This window comes from Mus musculus, chromosome 1, assembly GCF_000001635.26.
Source record: "Mus musculus strain C57BL/6J chromosome 1, GRCm38.p6 C57BL/6J".
Taxonomy (NCBI): domain Eukaryota; kingdom Metazoa; phylum Chordata; class Mammalia; order Rodentia; family Muridae; genus Mus; species Mus musculus.
The window spans coordinates 181696949-181722406 of NC_000067.6; the positions used below are offsets into that span (position 1 = coordinate 181696949).

Consider the following 25458-nt stretch of genomic DNA (forward strand, 5'->3'; position numbering starts at 1 on the left):
AAATTACTAAGTGTATGTGACATAAATACAAAACAAGGCAGAGGAGCAGCAAAGTAAAATAGAAGCCAAAGAATTAAAGAAGATCAAAGAACACTATATTAAAAATAACAGCAACCTACAAGGGCTGAAGAGATGGATCAGAGGACAATAGAATTTTCTGTATAAACCATAAGTACCTGAGTTTGAATCCCCAGCACCCAGTAACAAAGCCAGGCATGGTTGCATGTGTCTGGGACTCCAGTATTGGGGTATGGAGATGGAACCATTCTGAGACCAACAGGTCTAGCCAAATGGTAAGTTTATGGTTCAAGGAGTCAGGGAGAGCCACACTGTCTTAAGGCAACATGGTAGCGTGTGACAGAAGACACTTGATATCCTGTTCTGGCCTCCCACGTGTGCCCAAGGTGCATGTGTGCACACACACACACGCATGTATCACACACAGGACTCACAAACCAATTTTATGAATTTAACATCATAGTTTATCAACAAAATCTACAAGGATTCTGAGACAAAACTAACAACACTAAAATCATAATAATGTGAGGTGTTGTGACTCATGTCCATAATCCCAGTGCTTGGAAGGCAGAAGCAGAAAGAGCAGGAGTTCAAGGTCGTCCTCAAGGAGGATATGACCAGGTTGAGTCAAGCCTGGGCTACATAAGACCTCATCTCAAAAAAAAAAAAAAAAAGGAAAGGAGAGGAGAGGGAAAGGGAAAGGGAAAGGGAAAGGGAAAGGGAAAGGGAAAGGGAAAGGGAAAGGGAAAGGGGAAAGAAAACTTCTGTATTATATTGGTCTGACCAGAGCCAGTATGATACTGGAATTTACTAGTATCCAAACACACAATGGTAGCAAGCGCTTTGGAATAAGTTCTCTTAGGACATTTGATCACAATTTATCCTCCTCTACCTGTAAAAAGTGATTCGAGGTTAATGAACTTTTGCTTTCTACCAGCTGAGCAAGAGGGCCTGGCCTGCCTGTTTTATACAGTGGTGTGAGCTGCAGCGGGCTGCTGCGTCCCAGACCCTCACCTTCCCGGCACCGTCTGCGCCACTCACGATCCAGTTTCTTACTAGATTTTTGTGTCTGTTGTTTTCAGACACTGGCATCAGCTTACCTGGTAGCGAGCGGTCTGTATTTGGGTATTTTGTGGACGTACAGCAATGCGAGTTTATGCCTTGGTCAGATTTAGTTCCTACTGCTCACACCCTAATTCAAAAAGGTAAATATCATTCTTTTCTAAACAGCTTTTAATTCTCAAATTCTGGAGGTGTATTAATCCTAAAAATTAGATACATTCTCAATATTGGGGATTACTATATTCTAATATATATCTTTGTAGGTGCAGTTTTATTCACATTTATAAAATATGCCTTTAAATCGTCTATGAACATTACTTTCAAAGAAGTGTGTAGTAGGGGCTGGAAGATGGCTTTAAGATCAAGAGCCCTGGCTGCTCTCCCAGAGGACCCAGCTTCTTTTCCCAGCATCCACATGGCAGCTCGTAACTATCTGTAACTCAAGATTCAGGGGATCTGTCTCCTCATCTGGCCGCACTGAGCACCAAGCATGCACCATGCAGACAAAACACCCATGGATATAAAATAAATTTTAAAAAAGAAAAATGAGTAGCATATTTAGATATGTTGTAAAACTACAGTGTATGGAGTCTCACCAATAACAGTATCTACTGGTCTAACTAGCTGTGGTCACTGAAGGATAATGAAAAATACCTCAAAAGTAAGAAATGCACACGCACAAGACTGGGTACTTTGCTGTAAATGAAACCATTTGATTTAATAATAATAATATGGACATGGTGGTTCAGTATCTGAAATCCCAGCCCTGGAGGCTAAAACAGGATAGCCATTAGTTTGAGTCTAGACTGGAGCACTTAGTGAGTACCTGTCTGGCCATAGCCCCTGTCTCAAAAGAGCAACCGCAACCACAACAACAGCAGCAGCAACAACAACAGCAAGAACAACAAAGTAGAAAAGGATGGCTTAGTTTTTACATCATATGTATCCATCTACTCTAAGTTGTTTTCATTTGCAACCTGCTTCTGTGTATCACAGGAGATCCTTACACTTGTTGGACTATGAGAACGTGGTAGAAGAGGAAGGTCAGACCTTAATGACAAGTCTGAAGGCTCCTTCGGCTCACAGTGTGGGAACTCAGTACATGTTGAACAGAAATCATGTTTTGTTCTCTTTTTTTCAAATTGGGTCTTTCCCCAAGCTTGACAGCACTAGGCCGGGGACAGTGGCTGCAGCTCTGGGCCAGCCCCGTGACCTCAAGACCGCGAGCCCATGTGCCCAGTCCCAGTGCACTGTGCTGCTTAACTAGGGTGTTCTGGGGTGAGCTGTGGTAAACGCATCTTAGATAGCAATATTTCCATATTTCCAACTTGCTGTAGGTTTCTTGGCTGTAACCCCATCAACAGTTGAGGAGCGTGTATATAAAGTATTTAATAAATTAACAGTTAGGGTGCTGGCGAAGACCAGAGGCAGTGGAAACCAGGCTGACGAGGCAGCGTCCTCCAGCAGTCTACAGCAGAAGTGGCCGGCTAGCCAGAAGTCCTTGTAGAAGTTTGGAGCTAAGACGAAAGGATGGACCATCCAGAGACTGCCCCACCCAGGGTCCATCCCATAATCAGCCACCAAACACAGACACTATTGCATATGCCAGAAAGATTTTGCTGAAAGGACCCTGACATAGCTGTCTCCTGTGAGGCTTTGTCAGTGCCTGGCAAATACAGAAGTGGATGCTCACAGTCATCTATAGGATGGAACACAGGGCCCCCAATGGAGGAGCTAGAGAAAGTACCCAAGGAGCTGAAGGGGGTCTGCAACCCTATAGGTGGAACAACAATATGAACTGGCCAGTACCCCCGAGAGCTCGTGTCTCTAGCTGCATATGTAGCAGAGGATGGCCTCCTGGGCCCTTTCCCTTTTCCCCTTCTTTTTCCCTTCTTTTCCCCTTTTCCCCTTCCCTTTCTCTTCCCTTTCCTTTCCCTTCCCTTCCCTTCCCTTCCCTTTTTTCCTTTTTTCTTTTTCCTTTTTCCTTTCCTTTTTTTTCACTTTCCTTTTTTTCTTTTCCTTCTGGCCTCTGTGTGCACAGTGCAGACATACCTGCAGGCAAAGCACTTGACACAAATAAAATAAAAATACTTACACGGCACAGTCAATTTAAGAAAGAATTGAATAGATCTTTTAAAGGTTTTGGTGTGTGTGTATGTGTGTGTGCGTGTGCGTGTGTGTGACATGTGCACACACACGTTCGTGGTGAGGGGTGGGAGGTGAGGGCACATGTGTCATGGCAATCGTGTGACAGTAAGCAAACACCTTTATAGAGTAGGTCCCCTCCTTCTTCCTTTTCGTGCTTCTAGGGATCAACTCAGCTTGCAAGGCAAGAGTTTCACCACCGAGACATTTCGCTGGCCCAGAATGGGTCTTGTACAAATGAAAAAAAAATGCAGAATTTAAAAGCAAAGCCAGAGCTGGAAAGTTGGCTTCACAGTTAAGAGCACTTGTTGCTCCTGCTGTGAAATTGGGTTTGATTCCAGCGCCCACATCGTGTCTCATATCTGTCTCCTGCTCCAGCCCTGGGGACTCCATCACCCTCTTCAGAATGTGGAGGGCACCAGGCATGCATACAGTGCACAGGCATAGTTGCAAGAGCAATACTCAGACACATAAAATAATCAAATAAATTTTAAATAAATAAAACAATCCACTGGAGGAAATGGGGAAGCATTGTCACTATAAAGCATATGTTTTAAATTAATGTTATTTTGAAAAAACAAAGTAGTGTGGTTATAAAAGAGAAAATATGTAGATACAACATTTGGAGATAATTAAACTTTAGTATTTGCTGATGTTATCCAAAAGCATCTATAAAACTCAAGCATCACCACAAATTATCAATAAAAATTGAAATAATATGAACAAATAGTTGACATGAAAATAAATGACCCTCAAATATAAATAATATTGACTCCATATGAGAAATGAGAAGTAAAGAATTAGATACAACTTTGGAAAGATTAAAAACACTCAATACCTTTGTCATTCAGCTTCTCAAATGGTGGTAGGCAATTTTTCCATGTCCATCAATCACAAAATTGATTCAGACTCAGTATACACAGACCATACGCTCTGCTTATAGGTAATTATTCCAGAAGTCATGTATGAGTTGCCTGTGAGTACTATATAAACTTGGCTTTATTTGTAACAACAAAAGATTGGAAATACTATAGATCCCCATCACTTCCACACTGGGTAAAGGCTTATTTGAACAGTCATTAAATAATGCTAATAAAAAACTGGGTTGGTGTAGAAGGCTCCCTAAAGTCACTAAAATGAAAGTAGAGCAAGTGGCAGGACAGAGCCCACCGTGTGGGAATTAGTAATTAGGGAAGGCGGGCAGAAAGGCCATGTCCATGGGGAGACTCAGCGCCATGTCTCTGCGTGCTCTGAATCTGCCTGGCTAATGTCCTATGAAGAATAGACAGCATGGCTGTGCTAACACCAGCTAAGCAGTCAGCTGGACAGCAGAAAGGAGGGAAAGAATTAGGGCCAAGCATTCTTTAAAGGGTGTAAGACAGTAAGGAGAGTAAAGGGGCAATTCCTGGAGCCCAGGGAAAGAGGGAAAGACAGGACCAACGCCAACTCCACCCGTGCCATGGCATGAACACACACCTACATATAACAGTGCACAGCCGTGACAATAAAGTGATGCTAAGATGCGATTAGGGTAGCATTATAGAGAGCATTCATGTCTGTGAGGGGCTGGTTTGTTTTGGTTTTGCCTGTTCTCTCTCTCTTCTCTCTCTCCCTCCCTCTCTCTCCCTCTCTCTCTCTCTCTCTCTCTCTCTCTCTTTCGCTCTCTCTCTCTCTCTTGCTCTCTGCGTGTGTGTGTGTGTGTGTGTGTGTGTGTGTGTGTGTGTGTGTGTGTTGAATTGTCAGTTTCCTGTGGTTCAGATAAGAAGGTTGAAGGTTCATAAACACTTGTATGATCACAACTTCCAGCAGAAAGGAGTCTGGAAGATGAGAGGGGCAGCCAGCGAGGTGGGTTCTTAGGAGAGTGGCAGGCAGCTTGGGACTAGCTTCTTTCTAGCAGGACCCACCACACTAGCAGCAAGGTTGGGGCAGGAAAGTCAAGGAGTGTTGTTCTAGGAACATTGGCAGTACCTTGGCTGCCTGAAGATGCCAGAGACAGCCATCTCTGACATCCACAAAGACCCTAGGCATATGCCACACAGTATCTGTCATGTACCTTTCTGACTTGTCCAGAGAGTATTACCTAACAAAAATAATAGGTTCCTATCTCATTCGAGATCATCTGAAGCCTAACAACTGTCCTCTGACCTTAGAGACGTCGCTGCTGACTGACTTCCAGGGATCTAGTGAGAACGTGCTGAGGATGAACGAGTATGGGGAGTGCGTGAACTACATGGCTACGAGAGACACCATCTGCCTCTCTTTCCTCATGAGCCTTTTCCTCAGGAACTCCTACCCTGTACTTCTCACGGGTATGAAAATAAGTAACAGAGAGGGGATTTCCAGGTTAGGGAGACATTTAATAATTAATGAGGCTAATCATTTTTAAGTGCACTTAATTAATAGGCCCTAAAAATTCAGAGAGACTAATTTTCACAGTCCTACAAACAGCCTATGAATGCCCATTTTAATATAGGATGTCATAAGCCTGTGTATGTATCTTCCTCCCTTCTTCCCCACAGTGGGTTTGTTTGTTTGTTTGTTTGTTTGTTTGTTTGCATGGGTGCTTGATGAGTCTCCTAGCCTGCCACTGAACATGTAATCCTCCTACCTTGAGTTGTATGGGTTCTCCTACAACTCAAGACTTGGATGTTATACTTTTTTTTTATCTTTTCATTACATCAAACCCAAAATCTAGAAATAGACACTTTGGATGAGTGTGTGATTGGCCTCCAGAGTTCATGGGCCCTGGTCCTCAGAGGGAGATCACCTGATCTAAGAGTCACCTCTGGACACCAGTTGTCCACAGCTCATGGGCCCTGGTCCTTAGAAGGTCAGCCACCTCTGGATACCAATTGTCTGATTAAACTTAAATATGCAATTTGTAAATGTGGTGTAAAATTTTTCCAATCTTTTTCTATTACCAAAACCAAAGAAGTGACTCAAGACAGTTCTTTTTTTAAATATTTATTTATTTATTATATGTAAGTACACTGAAGCTGTCTTCAGACACACCAGTCAGATCTCCTTACGGATGGTTGTGAGTCACCATGTGGTTACTGGGACTTGAACTCAGGACCTTCAGAAGAGCAGTCGGGTGCTCTTACCCGCTGAGCCATCTCACCAGCCCCTCAAGACAGTTCTTGTTTGTTCTGAGTATCCAGCCCATTGATTATCATTTCCTTGTCCCTGTCCTGTGTTGTAGATCACCAGAGGCAAATAGTAGAGTCTCCCAGGAACATATGCAAAGAACTTGAGATACATGGCACTCAGATAACACATAGTTGTGTCTAATTTCTTCTAAGAAAAGTCTTCCTTTTTTTTTTTTTTGTACACTTGGAGCCATGGGCATGGTCTGCTTTAGTAAGTGTGTTATTAAATGCCTCCTTTAGATTGTGTTAGTAAAAAGAAAAATGTAAGGGAGCTGAGTGGTGTGGTGTGTGCCTGCAATTCCAGTACTCAGGAGGCTAAGGCAGGAAGATTGTTTAGTTCAGGACCACCCTAACCTACATAGGACCCTCCCTCAAAAAAAAAATGAGGAGGAAGACTGGAGAGATGGCTCTGTGGTTAACAGCCCTTTCTGCTCTCGAATGGGGGCTCGGGTTTTTCCTAACACCCACACCATAGTTCATTCCCACCTGTAACTCCAGTACCAGGAGAGTCTACATACAGCCCTCCATACAGTACCACCTATACAGCCCTCCATACAATACCACCTATACAGCCCTCCATACAGTACCACCTATACAGCCCTCCATACAGTACCACCTATACAGCCCTCCATACAGTACCACCTATACAGCCCTCCATACAGTACCACCTATACAGCCCTCCATACAGTACCACCTATACAGCCCTCCATACAGTACCACCTATATAGCCCTCCATACAGTACCACCTATACAGCCCTCCTGTGCAGGAATCATGCAGATGCTACTCACACGTGCACATAAAATGTCTTCTTTGCAATTGGGTTTTGTTTTGTTTTTCAAAGAGTCTCATTGACTGTAGTTCTAGTGTGCTACAAGCAAGAAAGAGTTGTGATGCCCTTAAATGAACATTCAATAAAAATTCTAAGTATCTCCTACTCTATCTTTTATAAGAAACACAAATGATTCAAACTATTTGAAAGTTCACAGTACAGTGCCAATTAACGTTTCTCCATTTTAAAACAGAAAAGCAGAAAAAAGTGCTCTCAATGCAAATTTCGAAGGGGTGAAAGTGACACTGGTTCATCTTAACACATAGACCTATGTCATTTCCAGGTGTGTGGTTCTAACCTGATGTTCTCTCCCCTAGGCGACTGTGGTGTTGGGAAGAGTGTGGCCATCAACAAGATGCTTGAGAAGCTCGAAGGCCGAGGAACACTCAATATCAAATATGGGTCAATTTTAGGAAAAGTCCTGTTACATAATGATATTAAAAGATCAAGGTTGTATATATTAAACTTTAAATTTGGCTTGTCTGGTAAAACTGCGTCTTTGATGTATGCTTGTTGAGTTTGTTCTTACAAAGCAGATCTTTTATATAATGAAGGGAATTATTCAAATGAGACAATAAGAGAAAAGTATTCTCCCAGTCTCTCCTTAATTTTAATGTTCATGTTTAATTGACACATAATAAGTGTATATATTTATGAGACAGAATGGGCTGCTTAAATATATACGTGCATTGTAAAACTATGTCAGCTGGCTAGCATACCCATCACTTCATGTCACTTTCCTACATTTTGTAGTGAGAACACTTAAAATGTGTGCTTGCAGCAGCTTTGCAGATCATGTTGCTGTGTCCTCCATACACACGTGATAGGCCTTGAAATCCATCTCCTCCTATTTGCACCCTTGGGCAGACACCCGTTTACTCCCACCTCACCTCAGCCCCTGACACCTACCCCTCTTTCTGCTTCCACAAGTTGAAGTTCCTTCAGATTCTTAGTATAGTGGAGACTGTGCAGACTGTAACCCCCTCACCTGGTTTAGTCACTCTTTTTATGATACTATACTGCTGTTTTGATAAATATGCATCTTATTATATACTTTTTTAATTTTAAAATTTTAAACTATATATCTGTTTGGGGGGATGTGCATATGAATGGGAAAGCCTGGAGGGGACAGAAGAGGGCATCATATGCCCCAAAGCTGGGGTTATGAGTCTTTATGAGCTGCTCAGTGCAAACAGTAGGAACCAAACTCGAGTCCTCTGCAGCAGCTGTGGGGCTTTTAACCTCTGAGACATCTCTCCAGGCCTCTGATGACTTCCACTGCCTCGTTCTTTCCCTTCAGGATTGCTGTGTCTGTTTGGAGTAATGGAATAAACATTGTAACAGTATTACTTTTTCTAAGCCATGAAGACAGGCCATAGTTCCAGATATTTATGTGACTTTTTGACTTCATTATAGTTTTCAGTACAGTTATTCCTTATTGAGATGATGGCTAAAGCTGTTTCCTCTATTCTGTTACTATGATGTCACTTTTATTCATTTGTGTATATTGGACCACCTTTGCACACTGGGGATAGATCACACTTGGCCATGAAGAGTGGTCTCTTTAGTGCACTGTTGGATTTGAGTTTGTTAGCTTTCTGTTGAAGATTTTATTTTATTTATTTATTTATTTATTTATTTATTTATTCATTTTGCAGCTCTGTTCCTAAATGATACTGTCCTGAAATTCTTTACCTGGATTTGAGTTTGTTAGCTTTCTGTTGAAGTTTTTTATTTATTTATTTATTTATTTATTTATTTATTTATTTATTTTGCGGCTCTGTTCCTAAATGATACTGTCCTGAAATTCTTTATCTGTAGCATTTTTCTGGTTTTCTTACCAGGGCCATGCTAGCCCTTGTGAAATGAGTTTGGAAATATTCCTTCTATGTTAGTATATGAGCCTTAGAATTTAGTGTGAAACTATACACTTCTGAGATGATTTTTGTTTGATAAGGGACTTTCTTTGTTACTGATTTCATCTCCATACTTACTGGTATACTCTAATTTTTTTGTTTAGAAGAAAATCTTTACTTTTTCCAAGATGTTAGCAGCTAGATTCATTCCTTTATATCAGAGAAACAGCAATTATTTTAAATTCAAGTTTAGAAGGAAATATTTTTGCATAACACAAAATGTAGCTATAAACTATTTTCCCCCTAGAAAAAAATGCACCTGGAATATACTCAACAAAGTTTTGCATAGTATCAGTGTGTTGTAATAGAAATAAATCATCTATTTATAAAACAGACTTTTACAAGGGGCTTGGGCCTATCATTCTGCATTCTGTCTGCCTCTTCCTAAAAGAAAAATATAAACCTAAGTTTTTCAGATAAAAATTTCTGAAATGCACATTTCTAAAATTAAGTCTCACATTGTTCAAATATTAGAGAAGCCTATTTTTTTCAGCTGAATTAGAAAATGGAATTTGGAGAGGTCTTAAGACTATAAACACGTGAACAAAAAAAGCAAACATTTTCTTGTGGGAACTCTAAGTAAAATCAATTATCTGTCCTTAATTTGTTTAAACTTTAATACTACAGTTAAAATGATAAACTAATTTCAATAAAACATTTGATTCCAACAGCCTCAGGCAGAATATCAACATCTTGATTGGTGATCCCACCAAAATAATTGGAGCAGGCCTTGGTAAGTGTGAAGTCATGGGATCACTGCTGTAGCCACATGCCAGCAATCCCTCACTGTGCGGAGTCACAGGATAAAATCTGGAATTGTTGGTTTCAAACACAGTCTGTGGGAAGTTGTCCAGGACCCATTCAAACTACTGAACAAGCACAAGTGGCTCTGGTGGAGGGGGCGCTTCTACCCTTGGTAGAAGTGCAAATGAAATCCAGAGGTGCTGTCTGGCTGTGGTCTTCCCTGCTTCTCAGCACAGCACAGGAGAAAGTTGTGGCTGTGTATATCCCTTGTCAGAGTGCACAACAGAAACGGAAGTGCCAGCAGTAGCTTGATGTCTCACGCCAGCCACCGTAGCATCGCCCCACGCATCCCCCTGGGTGGGTCTTACCCTGAGAATGAGATTAATTGAGAACATGCTGCATGCTGCTTCCCAGTCATTCGGTCAGAAGCATCTAACATCCATGACAAAGGGTTCATACCACCACATGTGCTACGGTTGCCCACATACAGATTACAGTGGGAAAGTCTAGAACCATCAAAGCTGCTTCTGCTCTTTCGGAGCACTGTCATTTAAAGGTCAACAACAAGATAAAATTCCTTAAATTTCACACTTCTGGATACCCTAAAACAAAGCAAAAATCGCTTAAACTGTTCTAAATTTGTCTGTCTGTCTGTCTTTTTTTGGCATCATAGAGCAGAGTGCAAAGAAAGAAGAGGCTAAAGCTAATGACAGCACTGTTATAAATGATAAAGGAATTATAGTCTCCACAATAAATTTTACCAGCACCATGACAGCCGCCAAAACCAAGGAGCTGCTTCTGCGGAAGTTAGTAAGAAGAACCAAAGACATTCTGGGAGCACCAAAGAACAACAGAGTAAGACGGCCCCTCTGCGCCACCTGAGTACGCTAACTGAGGAATGAGTTGGTTTGTTTTAGTTAACAAAAAGGAGAATGCACACTCCTGGGCACTGCTGAAACAGTCCGTTGCAGTAGGTACTTTGATCTTCAAATCAGTGCACTTCTCTTCTGGTACAGTGAGTTGTCCTGGGTGGACTTACTGAGACCAGAAGACTAAGTCAACATCTGGATAAAGATTGGCTGGAAATTAGCCACTGAGGTGTTGTTGCTGTAGCTTCTAGCTCATTTTCTTCTTCTGCATGAAGCTCTGAGAGAAAGAGAGACTTCTAGAACCCACAGACACAGAGACTAGCACACTGGGTACCCTTATTCTCACCTCTAGTCTACTTGGCATGGAATCCATCATCCATTTATTGTCTGAGTCGCCATTAGAATTTGTGATCACTCACTCCCATTCAATACTATGAAATTAGCCCAGGTTCAAGAGGTTCCCAAGATCCATAAATAAGCCTGCACGGGCCCCGACGAGTCCCTGCATACATTGCTCTACCACCTAATAGCAGACCTTAACTGTTTGCTTCAGAATCTGTTGACTTCAACTAAAGATTTGGATAGAACTGATAGATTTTTGTTTGCATAAGTAAACTTTGGGGATTTTGAAAGCGTTTCTACAACTTATAATCACACCATTAGAAAATGCAGGCAAGAATGCAGGCAAGAACAAGGCTGCTAGACTGTATTAGAGGAGGGGAACCATTGTTCTCCTCAAATAACAACAGCAACAACAGTTAACAATTCAGAAGTTAAAGCAGCTCTCTGTATCTTTGTTTCACAAAACATAAAAGAGTTTATTACACAGAGATTATAATCATTACACTTGGCTGCATAATATTTTCCTAGGCAAAAAGTAATATAGATTTAAAAACTGGAATGTGTTTCTAAACTTCCTGTCCAACCCAGAGTGCGTATGAAATAGAAAAAGCTGAATTCTATATCAGAGCCAAAAGCCAGCCCATGATAAGAATATGCTTAATAGTTGGCACACTGGTAAGTGCTGCAGTTAAGCTACCTAACTGCAGTTATCAGCATCAAACCATCCCCAAGAGCATCGAGCAGTCCTTCTAGGGGCTGAGTTGGACAGAGTTCCTGCTGTTTTGGGCACTCACTGTCCTCTATGACCACATCTGCAAAATAAATTTGATCTTCTGTTTTTAGTCTTTAAAGGCAGGTTATTGCATACAGTTTCGGTCTTGAGCAGTATCAGAATTAATATCCACAATTCATAATTTTTTAAAAGGTGGTACTAATTAATTTATTTAAACATTCTGTCTCCCTTAAGATTGTCGTATTTATTGATGACTTGAATATGCCGATAGTAGACGCATGTGGAACACAGCCACCCCTGGAGTTGATCAGACAGTTATTAGATATGGGAGGTGTTTATGACACTGAAAGGAACATGTGGAAGGTACAGTATGTGCTAAGATTTTCTCCTCACTAAATGTTCTTGAACGCTTACAGCATCCTGAGTGAAGAACAGAGAAAGCCTGCTTAGGTGACCTTGCTAATGCTAACGGCCAGGCCCTTATTGGATTCCTTCTCTGGAAATCAAAAGCCCTTCGTTCCAAAACTGACTCGGTCAATGTTAACTGTCTGATCTCCGATCTCTCCCCTAAAGATGAGATGACTGTACTGCAAATAGTCTCGTGTCTCAGGCAGACTTAAGTCAGGATCCCAGATGAAGTGCGCTCACTAGGTCATTGGCTGGGACACCAGCCAGACTCTCAGAATTACAGTCCACCTAAAGCAGAGAGAAGGTACCCCAATGCAGTCCTCCCCAATGCAGTCCTCCAGGGACAATTTGAGAACGGTGAAAAAAACAGAGAAAAAACAAAACAGGAGGTGGGTCCTGGATCACACAGCCTGAACAAAATCTCTGAAGTGCCAGAGAACAGTCATAGCAGCGGGTCTTTGGTGGGATTTCTGCAGCCCTGGCATGGACATGGGAAGAAACAGGAGTGTCAACAATGCCCCATCAGGATAGACCAGATTCTTTTCTGGCTCTACCCAGTATCAGGGTCCTAACAATGTTACCTCCAGCATCTGTTCATCCCAGGCCATCACAGATACATTCCTGTGATCACTCAACTCACCAACAGCATCCTCTCTGCTAGCCTCAGTTACATATTGCTCATTTTCCAACAACTCCTCGTATAATTTTATTTTTTAATTTATGTAGAATAATTGGACATACCCGTGGGTACAGTATGACATTTTGCTATATTTATACAAGATGTAACCATGAAATTTGAGCATTTAGCTCATGAATCGCCATAAACACTTATCATTCCCTTTAAAGAATGGCATCCAGAGATCCTCTCACCTAGTGATTTGGGGATATACAGTAGGGTTGTTACTCAGTTGCAAAGTAGGACTCTAAACTTTTCCCTGCTGTCTATAACTTGGTGTCTGTTGTCCAGCCTGTCCCCATGTCTGTCCCTGCTACCCTTCACAGTCCTTTGAAATCACCTTTCTTTAGTGAGATATACAGGATCCTACTTTGTATTTTAATTGATGTTGTACTAGCATACAAAACAATGGGTTTCATTTGAACATTTTCATAAATTGTACTGCTCTGACTTGTCTCCCTTCTTCCTCCCTCTCCCTTTTTCTCCACCTTGGTCCCTCCCCTCTTCCCCCTCTTCCCCCTCTTCCCTTCTTCCCCCTCCCCCCAAATAGTTCCACTTATGTTTTCATGTCAAATCTGAATTTTCCCTCCCCTATTTGTTCATACCCTTCTTTCTCCTCTCATGGGCCCCTTATACATTCGTGTCATGTGTGTGTGTGCGTGTGTGTTTTATATTTAAATCTAGAAAACACAGTATTTTCCTTTATGTGTTTGTTTTGTGTAATAGTGACCTTTGGTTCTACCTACTGCCCTTCAAATGATTTGACTTCATTTTTCTGTTTTTTATTTTTAATTATGTGTGCTGAGTTCATGTCTGTATGGGTATGTGTACCTGACTGCAGTTACCTATGGAGGTCAGAAGTGGGTGTTGGATCCCTTGGTGCTGGACAGACGTAGGGGCAGTTGTGAATGTGGGTTAGGGAACCAAACTTCAGTTCTCCTCAAGAGAGATATGTACTCCTAACCATGAAGACATATATCCAGCCCCAATTCACTCTTCTTCTTTTTTTTTATCTTTTTAATCTTTTTTATTAGATATTTTCTTTATTTACATTTCAGATGTTAGCCTCTTTCTTGGTTCCCCCCAAACCCCCTATTCTATCCCCCTCCCTCTTCTTCTATAAGGGTGCTCCCCACCCACCCTCTCCCATCTTCCTGCCCTGGCATTCCCCTACACTGGGGCATCAAGCCTTCACAGGACCAAGGGCCTCTCTTCCCACTGATGCCCAAAAAGGCCATCCTCTGCTACATATGCAGCTGGAGCCATGGGTCCCTCCATGTGAACTCTTTGGTTGGTGGTTTAGTCCCTGGGAGCTCTGGAGTGCCTGGTTGGTTGATATTGTTCCTCCTCCTATGGGGCTGCAAACCCCTTCAGCTCCTTCAGTCCTTTCTCTAACTCCTCCATTGGGGACACCATACTCAGTCCAATGGTTGACTGTGAGCATCCACCTATATTTGTCAGGCTCTGACAGAGCCTCTCAGGAGACAGCTATATCAGGCTCACTCTCCTTTATAACTAGATAAAATTGTACTACTATGGGGTCTGGGTGTCTTTTTCCCTTCTACATGTTCCTTTCCAGTTTTCCAGAGACAGTTTATTGAAGAACTGCCTTTTCCTAACTGGCTACTTTGGTGTTTGGCTTGTTTTTGTTTTTCTAAGACTTTGGGATGCATCATTAAGCTATTGATTTGGGATCTGATTCTTATTTCTTATTCCTTTTAAGTCATCATACAAAATAAGGAGTTTCATTACAGTATTTTCACACATGTGTATAGTTCTTTTGGGTTTATAATTCTCTCCCCTCTCCACTTTCTCCTCTTGGTTTTTTAATATAAACATTCACAGCTACAAACTGCACCTCAGCAGCTTCCTTCGTTGCATCCCAAAGACTCTGATGAGCTGAACTTTCAGTCTCATTTGATTCTAGGAAGGTTTTTATTTTCACTCTGATTCTTCTAGTTGCTCACTGGTCAAATATATAGTTTAATCTCTGGGGTTTCTCTTGTGTCTGATTTTATTTCATAATAGCCCCATAAAAAATTACTTCAATGCATTTGCATTTTGCTGAGACTTGCCTTATGGGCTAAAGTGTGAACAGTTTTTTAAAGTTCCAGATGCTGTTGAAAGTAATATGGATTTCACAGCTGTTGTTTGAACTGTTCTGCAAATGTCTGTTAAATTCATGTAGTCTGTGGTGTAGGTTATTCTGAAGTTCCCTTATTGACCTATTGATGAGAGTGCGTTGTTGACATCATGCAATGTCATTATATCAGGACCTATTTTATTTGTCCTTTATGTCCATTAATGTTTTATTAAAGTCCAGATGTTTGAAGAACATGTACAATTTTTACAGCTTCTAGGTGCATTGCTCATTTGTTAATATATGATAGCTGTCTCGTATCTCTTCTGATGGATTTTCGCTGACATATACTTCACATTAGCTATCAAAATAGTTATGCCAGAATGGTTTTTACTTTCATTTGTTGGTTGATTAATTTCCATACTTTCTTTCACAGTTTCTTTTTTGAGTCAGCTGTATTTTTTACAGCACAATATCCAACTTACAAGTCTACATTATTTAATTGGGGAATTAAAACACTTATAGTTAGAATTATTAGTGGGAAATGTCTGGTATTACATTTTTTTAGATCTCCAAATTAATGAGATCATGCAGCGTTTGTCTTTCTGTGTCTGGCTTATTTTGCTTAGCATAAGTCTTCTGGGATCATTTGTGTTGTTAAAAGTGACAGGACTTCCTTTTCTTAAGGTTTAGTGGAATTTCATTGCATATATACACCATATCTTCTTTATCCATTAATGGGCCTTTAAATTGATTCTGGTTTTTGTTTCCTGTTGTTAATAGTGCAATGAATGCAGCTATATTTTATATGCTGATTTTATCTCTGTTGAATATGTGTGTATGAATATATATTCAATAGTGAGATCATTGGAACATTTAGCAATTCCATTTTAATAAGGAGCCTATGCCCTGTTTTTCCTAATATCTGTGCTAATTCCAGCCCCTCTAGTAGTTTATGAGACCTCAGCCTCATCAACCTTCTCCATTTCTTCATTTTTGCTAGTAGCTGTTCTAACTGGGATAAAATGATATCTCGTTCTTGTGCTCGCTCAACTGGCCAGGAAGAACGACGCTGCAACAGGATCCTTCTGCACACGTTTATTCAGTCCTGTTTCTTCTTGTTTATATCTCCCTTGTTTAGATCTCCCTTGTTTAGATCTCCCCCGAACCCTGGGCCTCTCACTCTTTTATACTCTCAGTTCCCATCCACGCATAGCAGGCCACGCCACCTCACCAGGCACGCAGCTTCAGCTAATCAGGGCAGCAGGGGCATATCTCCATCAAACTGGATTCACCAGTATCCTGGTACACCTGTGCAGCTCTCATGATGGTTGTGGCTTATATTCAGGTGAGGAAGTCAGGTGCAAGTCATAAGACTTAGCTGCAGTCCCTGGCACCTTTGGGGACTGCCACCACACCTGCTCCTCACATCTCCCCCTTTTTTCTTTTTTGGTAGAGAGAATGTCTGTAGATAGCCCCCCGCAGCCATGCCCCTTACCCGTCCTTGGGAGACAAACAGCATTGGTTTGATCCCTGTCTTAGGTTGGTGACATGCCCAGGGAGTCTTATCACTGACTACCTCTCTATCAGGCCAAGCCACACCTGGGGAGATTGTGTTTTGCTTGCGGCAGGTGCATCAAAAGGCCAGGATGTTGATTAATCTATGGCCAGATCTTAATTGCTGCAAGCAAGCCTCATGGGTGAAGGTAGAGGTCTGATCCCAGTGTGCAAGCATAGGGGCCCTACACAAAACCATCCCTTGGGCTCATCACCCAGAGAGGTCTTGGCCAGCTCCCGTGTCGTTTTTCCTGGGGGAAGAGAACTAGGACACTGAGCCTTCATGCAATCAGACGTGCCTTCCACAGGATGCCAACAGCAAGCTATCCTCTATGCAGTGCTTAGCCTCGCAACCCATGACATAACGCAGCATTATTTCTTTTAGAGCGGCAAACCGAATCTGAGGAGATTGTCCCACCTCCACTGCAGCAAAAGCCTACGCTACCATGGCGAGAGTGGGGGCCTGCACACACTGCACCTAACACATGTGCCAAACACACAACACACACACACTATAACAGGCATACATCCCAGGGCTCTCATCCCCACTCATCTTCCCTGAAGCAAGGGATAGATAGCCAGAGGGGCTATCTCTTTAAGTAGAATTCAGGGATCAAAAAGGCATGGAAAAATTTGAACATCATGTCGAGCTGGTATCAGCTTCTGGAATACCAAAAGGATCTCCCATCTTGGCTCCATCATTTGTGCTTGTGGGATCATCCACCACATCCACAGGGGCAAGTGGATCAGGAGCCTCATTCTTGCAGTGTCTCACCAACCTCTCCGGCACCCAAAGAGGTTCTGTCTGGTCCTGTGGAAACACACAAACAGACCCTCTCGCCCACGTCAACACCGGATCTGGTCGATCCTCTCCAAATCTCCGGACAAAAGGTCCACCTACAGGTGGCTGCTGAGGAGGCATAGGGAGGAGGCGCAGAAGCTAATTCGCCTTCCTCCTCCGCCTCGGCTCTTTTATTTTGTCCTTTCTGTCCACCTGATAACACCGTGTCTCCTTTTTTTTTCTTTTTTCTTTTTAAGCCCTTCTCTTCCGACATACTCTCTTGTTGCTCTATAAGGATTTTCTGACCTGTCTTGACTGCCTCTCGATTCAAACAGTAACAGAGTCCATATATCAGAACAAACAAGACCAAAACTATCAGACCTACCCACAAAGGGTCAATGGGAGAAAAAAGCATAACTACACAGCGAGGATCTATTGATCACTACACTGGGGTTATCATAATTCCTTAACTTGTCCCAAAGCCAGGAACCTTAACTTGTCTCAAAGCCAGGAACCTTACCGTTACTTTGTGCCTGCTTCCTGGCAACTTTATATTCGCCTCTATTTTATCCGAGGTCCTTCCCAAACTCCTGGGGTTGCAAGTTTCACTCACCGTGAACTTACCCTGCCAGCAACCACTGACTGCTGAAAGTTCTGAACTCGGTGGGGGAGTCGGTTCCCTGTACGGGCCACCAATTGTCGCGTCCGCTCTCGACCAGCAAGAACGACACGACCACCAGTCCTTCTAACAACAGTTTATTCAGCCTTCATCTTTCTTCTTTCTCTTCATCAATACTATTCCCCAGCTGAAGAGTTCTGAATCCACGCCGGATCCTTCTCAACAGTCTGTTTTGCAGGAACACTTCATTACCACCATTCCCCATGATGCAGTTCTGAATCCTCCCTGTAGCAGGGGGTCTTCGCTCGTGCCTGAAGATGTTTCTTGTCCCGGGTTTTGGCACCACTTCTTGCGCGTGCTCAACTGGCCAGGAAGAACGACGCTGCATCAGGATCCTTCTGCACACGTTTATTCAGTCCTGTTTCTTCTTGTTTAGATCTCCCTTGTTTAGATCTCCCCCGAACCCTGGGCCTCTCACTCTTTTATACTCTCAGTTCCCATCCACGCATAGCAGGCCACGCCACCTCACCAGGCACGCAGCTTCAGCTAATCAGGGCAGCAGGGGCATATCTCCATCAAAATGGATTCACCGGTATCCTGGTACACCTGCACAGCTCTCAAGATGTTTGTGGCTTATATGAGGAAGTCAGGCACAAGTCATAAGACTTAGCTGCAGTCCCTGGCGCCTTTGGGACTGCTGCCACACCCGCTCCTCACATCTCGTGATTGTTTTTATTTGACTCTCCCTGATGGTCAGTGATACATACGACATTTATTTTCATTCACCTGCTGTTTATATGTTTTCTTTTGTTAAAATGTTTTCCCAAATTTTAATTGAATTGTTTGTGGTAGGAGGGCTCTTGGGCTATTTGAGTTCCTTGTATACCCTAGATGGTAATGCTTTGCCAACATCTGCTTACAAAGTCTGTCAACTACTGTGCTGTGCTGGAACTTCCTGCTTAGATTAATCCCACCTGTCTACATTAGTCTTGTGCTTGTGAGCTCCCAGGCCAGTGTCATGATGTATTTCCCTGTGTTTTCTTCTAATAGTTTCACATTTGGAAGTGACTGTCATTTTTTTAAAATGGGCTACTTCCTGATGACATTTAGAAAGGCTGCTAGAAATACCTTGAAGTTAAATTTATTGGCAGGTTACCTGTAAGAGCACAGGTTTCTACTACCATTGTACATTTTTATAGTAAATAGTAATCCAAATGTCTGCCTAAATTCTTCTACTTGGGGCTGGGATGTGGATATTTATTTTACTTCTTATAGATGCATTCTCCTTTAAAACTCTCCCCACAGAGTATTCAGGATCTCTCTCTAATCGCTGCTTATACCTCTTCTGTCAGTGGGAAGGAGATCAGCCCCCGTCTCCTCAAACACTTCTCCACGCTGGTGTTGCCTCATCCTCCACAGAGTGCCCTATGTACGGTATTTCAGGTGATGTATCTGGCCCTCCCTCCCCTTCCTCCCTCCTTCCACTGGGATAGAACCAGGTTCTCAAGAATGCTATGTACTCTACTACACAGGTTGGTGTCTGTCAACTGGACACAAGCCTAGACATACCTGGGAATAGTGTATCTTCTCTTTTTGTGTGTAGGGGTTGAAAAGAGTTTTACTACATGGCCCCAGCTATCCTGGAACTCACTCTGTAGACCAGACTAGCCTGGAACTCAGAGGTCCACCTGCCTCTAGCTCCCACATGCTGGGATTAGAAAGTGGGGTATGATCTAGATTGGTATTGATGTGGAAGGACCCAGCCCACTGTGGGTAATGCCACCCCTGAACAGATGGTCCTAGGGTGTATAAGAAAGCAGGTTAAATGAGCCAGGAGGAGCAAATCAATAAGCAGCACCCACTCTATGGCCTCTATGTCAGTTATGCCTCCAAGTTCCTGCCTTGAGTCCATGCCCTAGCCTTCTTTGGATGATGGTCTATGAACTATAAGATAAAATAAACCCTATCTTCCCTGACAGAAGCCATCTAGGAAAGGCTATGGCAAGCCAGTGAATTTTCTGGACATGGCCCACTGTTTTGCATGGCTGGGATGGGTGAGCTCTGAGAGGCAAAGACCCTGAAGACTTTGTCCCAGAATTGCTTCTCACTGCTGATAGGCCTTTCCTGCCCCTACTACATAGCTTAATGATTTCCTAGGTATTTATCCACCCTATTGGGCAAATTTCGTACAGAATCAATATGAAGATATACTTTCATGTAGTAATGCTGTTTAGATGAACTGATGATTTCATAATTCCTAATAATGATTTTAGAGAAGTTGTAAATTGATACAAATATTCCCAACCCCCCTATAGAATATAAGCTACAAGTAGAGTTCTGTAAACCTTCACGTGTCATAGACTAATTGCACTAGGAAAAGAAAACAAACAAACAAACAAAAAAATCATTCTAAGTCAGGTCTAAGGATGAAGCCACAGGTGTTTACTATAATAAAGCAAGGTCATGTAAAACTATTGCTTTGAACGTATAATGAACTTATAGAATGACACACTGCTTTGAATTTATAATCTACATTCTGCCATAACTCCCATTTGTGTAACATTTTATCTACGAGGTAATTTTTTCCTTACATAGAAGACTTTTGTGTAAAAAAAAATCTATAAAAAGCTGAAAGTAAAAATAAAGGCTTGGTGTAGCCCTTTTTCTGCTTCCTCCAGAGTGCGTATGTCTGTGTGTGTTCCCGACTTTCTTTCTTTCTTTCCCTTTCTCTCTGGCTCACAAAGAGTTAATGAACTTAGAGCCCTTGCCTGGCCAGTGAGAGGTACCTGAGTCAAGAGCCCAAGTAACTAAGTTTCTTTCCTAAACCCCCTGCTGCTGTCAGCAGAAGTCAGTTGCCAGAAGCCATCAGCCTGTGGCCTGGGGAGAGCAAGAGGGGGTTAAGTCATCAGCCCAGAAGAGAGAGGCAAGAGAGACTAGAGAGCATCAGCCTCGGCCCTCCCATCTGTCACCCAGCTCAGTACCTGACTGTCAGGGCAGGATATACACAGGTTTCCACCTCGCTCACCTTCTACTTGGAAAAAAACAGATCATATATGGAGAAGTATGAGACTTAAGGCCACTAACACTGAGAAATTATTCTTGTCTTCACAAATATTATTTTTCCTGTATTTTCTGGACTATTATGACTCATCTCAATGTTGAAATCACTTTGACTGTTCACAAGAAATGTGTGTGGTATGTATCTAATGCAGTCCCGAGAGGTGATTCTCCTGACTGGGGTCCTGCACATCTGGCACGGAGCTTGGTCACTACCTCTTAAGTGTGAGCACTCTGTGTTCCAATCCATGAACTTTCTCATAAGAGACAGGATCCCCTCAGCCAGCCCGGCTTGGCTCACACATGGACTTTCTTCTAAAGCAGTTGTTCTTTTGGGTGTAGCCTATGGTCACCTGCATCAGAATCACAAGGTGTTTGTATAAAATTGCTTTTAATATACCTTTAAAGGTTCTAAAGATAGGAAATGCAAGATTAATTTTGAAGACAGTTACTATATTCTATGCAACCTCACACATCAGATGTATAAATTTCCCTGTACTTCAGTTTGAGCCATTTTTCCAATGAGGACCTTCTGGACTCTCTAAAGAAAGGCCATGTGTATAGCCATCCAGATGAGGTAACATTCTATCACTTGCCTCTCTGGCAAGCAAGAAGATGAGAGAGTACCACAGCTGATGTGTGCACAGAGGTGGGACACCAAATTGTCCCCAAAGATTACACATTACATCCCTGGTAGGCCACGTGACAAACTATGATCTCTGGTATCGTCTGTGGCGCCCACACCCACTCATGCACTCATGCCACCGTCCTAGTAAAATTAGCCACAGCCTACATTTACATGTTTAACTAAAGATGAAACTCTCTCTTTAAAGGCTCACTTGGGAATGTATTTCTCCATCAATAACTTCGTGAATGAGGTTCAGAAATGCAGAGATGAGATTGTGCACTGCTCCCTGGCAATATATTATGAAGTCTGTAAGAAACTGTTGCCAACGCCAACCAAATGCCACTATATATTTAATCCCAGAGACATATTTAAGGTTTGTTGTGAAATTAGTTCTCTAGCTTATTTTTAACATTTAAATTGAGATGTAATTTTGCTGCATTGAGTCTCTGTCTCCCTCCCTCCCTCCCTCCCCTCCTCCCTCTCTGTATGTACTACCCACATCAGATTGTCAGAAGGTATGAAAAGGGACATTCACAGTGGCAATGTGTGCCACACACAATGTCCACTGAAGAGAATTGTTCAAATAATGTGAAGCAGAGGGTCCATTAATAAACCCAGTGAGGCTGTGAGAGAACCAGCTGGGATCCTGGGCAGAGGGAATGACAAGGTCATAGTGTGGGTGAAATGGCAAGGTCATAGTGTGGGTAAAATGGCAAGTCATGGTGTGGGATTGGGTTTGGCTTTGTCTGGGGGGAGTTTCCTGTGGCTGCAAGGAAGTGAACCTATGTAAGTACTTCATGCACATCTGTGAGTTAACCAATTACCCAGGAGCCATGCTAGTGGAACATGCCTTTGATCCCAGCACTTGGAAAGCAGAGGTAGGGAGATCGGTTGAGTTTCAGGACAGCCAAGACTACACGAAGAAACCTTGTCTTAAAAAGACAAAAAAAGGAGGAAGGACGGAGGGAGAGAGGAAAGGAAGAGAGGGAGGGGAGGAGAGAAAGAAAGAATTGAATAGTATCTTTCTTCCCTTGCTGTAGAAGGTCGGCCCTGATTTGCACCGGTGTTCTTAATCTAAACTTAAAATGTTGAATACATCAATATTAGAAAGCACCTCACAGCCATGTGTGGTAGCTCCTTTAATCCAGTACTCAGGGGTGAAGCAGGAAGATCTCAGAGTTCGAGATCAGCCTGGTCTACAGGCAAGCCAAAGCTGCAGAGTGAGACCCTGTCTCAAAGAAAAAAACAAAAAAAAAAAAAAAAACAAAAGCTTTTAATAAAAAGTCCCTCCCTGTGATCCATGCTGGCAACATCTACCCAGCTATGGCTTCTGATCCTGGTAAGCCTCTCTCAGAGGTTCCTGAGACACTATCAAGTTGTCCTGTAGCTATTTTCTGTGGCTTTAACTCACCTGTCCCATAAAAACATTCAGATTGTCACTTACAGAAATCAATGAATCTTACCTTGGAAAGTCTATGTGATTATGTAACATACACTAGCGAATGTTGGTCATGTGTTACCTTTTGGTCTCTCAGCTTCTGCTAGGATTGATGCAGGCAGATAAGAACATAATTAACTCCAAAGAGATGGCAGCTCTGCTCCTAGTTCACGAAGCCAGCCGCGTGTTTCATGATCGTTTGACTGATCAAAGCGAGAAAAGCCTTTTCTACCAGATTCTGTCAACAGAACTCCAGAATCATCTACAGGTATGTTGGAAAACATCTCAAATGGAATCTTGTGTGTGTACACACACACACACACACACACACACACACAGTGTTATTTTATGAATGTCCTCAGGTATGTCTCTAATACAAATGAAAGCAACTTGGTTTTAAGAATTCCATTCTTAAAGATGTCTGAGAGCAAAGCTTGAACTATGAGGAAAACGATCAAGTCTTGGTTCCTCTGTCCACAACTCTGGCCTCTCAGGACTTGGCTCTGTTCCTCCCTCTCCAGGGCCTGCAGAACTGAAGATGCCCACACTCCTCTCTCCATCCCCTTGACTTTTAGCTTCCTTGGTCTCTCTCTCTCTCTCTCTCTCTCTCTCTTTTGGTTTTTCGAGACAGGGTTTCTCTGTGTAGCCCTGGCTGTGCTGGAACTCACTCTGTAGACCAGGCTGGCCTCGAACTCAGAAATCCGCCTGCCTCTGCCTCCCAAGTGCTGGGATTAAAGGCGTGCACCACCACGCCTGGCTCCTTGGTGTCTCTTTAAACGAGGTCACAGAGAAAAGCATAATCAACTATCTTAAATGGAGTCTTGTGGCTCAGCAGGCAGTGCGTCTGCTGGGGGATGGTAAGGGTACAGCTAAACAATATTAAAACAGAATTGTAGAACACAGACTTCATCCACAGAGCTCTACTCATATAAACATGCACATAAGCAAACATGTAAATATGTGTCTGCATATGAACATTTAAGTGTGCACACGTATATTCATAGTTCTGAGACTATAACAAATTCACTGTTTATATTATTTTTATATATATTATTATTTTACTTATTCACTTTACAACCTACTCACAGTCCCCCTCCTGGTCACCCCCTCCCACAACCCTACCTGCCTCCAGCCTCTCCTCCTGCACCCTCTGGGTATCCCCCCACCTTTGCACATTCTATGAGACTATAGTCGCATCCTCTCCTACTGATGCCAGACAAGGCAGCCCAGCTAGAAATAGAACATATCCCACATACAGGCAACAGCTTTTAGGATAGCCCCAACATATGTGTGGGAAGGCCTAGGTCCAGCCTGTGTATATTCTTTGGTTGGTAGTTCAGTCTCTGAGAGCCCCAAGGGTCCAGGCTAGTTGACTCTGTTGGTCTTCCTGTGGAGTTCTTATCCCCTTTAGGCCCACAGTCCTTTCTCCTATTCTTCCATAAGCATCCCCAAGCTCCATTCACTGTTTGGCTGTGGGTGTCTCCATCTGTCTGAGTCAGCTGCTGGGTGGAGCCTCTCAGAGGACTGCCACACTAGACTCCTGTCTGCAAGCATAACAGAGCATCATTAATAGTGTTAGGAGTTGGTGCTGGCCTATGGGATGGATCTCAAGTTGGGCTGGTTATTGGGTGGCCATTCCCTCAGTCTCTGCTCCATCCCCATCCCTGAATTTCTTGTAGACAGGAAAATTTTTGGGTTGAAAGTGGTGGGTTGGTGTCCCTACTGCTCCAATGAGGTCCCATATCCCCAGTGCTGTGAGTCACAGCTAAACACACCCCTACTGATTGTTGGGCACCTCCCTAGTCCCAGGTCTCTGTCTGGAGATGCCCCCTACCTCCCAACCCCTGTCAGTTGCAGATTTCCATTCATTCTCATGGCCCTCTGGCCATTCCTCCTGTCCCTCCCCACATATGATCTGAAGCCCCTCCCCAAAGCTCCCCTCCCCATTCCCTCTCCCACCCAGCTCCGTCCTCCATCTGCCGCTCATGAACTATTTCATTCCTCCTTCTAAGTAAGATTCAAGCACCCTCACTTGGGCCTTCAACCTTGTTTAGCTTCTTTGGGTCTGTGGAGTGTAGCATGGGTATCTTGTATTTTATGACTAATATCCACTTATAAGTGAATACATACCATGTGTTTCCTTTTGGGGCTGGGTTACCTCACTCAGGAAGATATTCTCAAGATCCATCCATTCGCCTGCAAAATAAATGACTTCTTTATTTTTAATAGCTAAGTAATATTCCATTGTGTAGATGCACTACAATTTCAGCATGTGCTGTCACTTGAATGTTTGATCTTAGCCATTCTGACTGGTGTAAGATGAAATCTCAGAGTTGTTTTGATTTGCATGTCTCTGATGACTAAGGGCTTTGGATATTTCTTTAAGTGCTTCTTAGCCAGTTGAGA

General features: G+C 42.8%; 1 protein-coding gene across 2 annotated transcripts in view; it reads left to right on the top strand.

The window, feature by feature from the left end:
- The window catches only part of Dnah14 (dynein, axonemal, heavy chain 14), a 238340-nt gene that overhangs the window by 120356 nt on the left and 92526 nt on the right, over positions 1 to 25458 (top strand). For both annotated transcript variants that reach the window (NM_001377039.1, XM_017314066.2), the window contains 9 exons: positions 1101 to 1223; positions 5376 to 5534; positions 7522 to 7654; positions 9792 to 9853; positions 10538 to 10719; positions 12043 to 12171; positions 19235 to 19372; positions 21820 to 21987; positions 23150 to 23320. In NM_001377039.1, the coding sequence (NP_001363968.1) occupies positions 1101 to 1223; positions 5376 to 5534; positions 7522 to 7654; positions 9792 to 9853; positions 10538 to 10719; positions 12043 to 12171; positions 19235 to 19372; positions 21820 to 21987; positions 23150 to 23320 (1265 nt within the window). The remainder of the gene's footprint in view (positions 1 to 1100; positions 1224 to 5375; positions 5535 to 7521; positions 7655 to 9791; positions 9854 to 10537; positions 10720 to 12042; positions 12172 to 19234; positions 19373 to 21819; positions 21988 to 23149; positions 23321 to 25458) is intronic.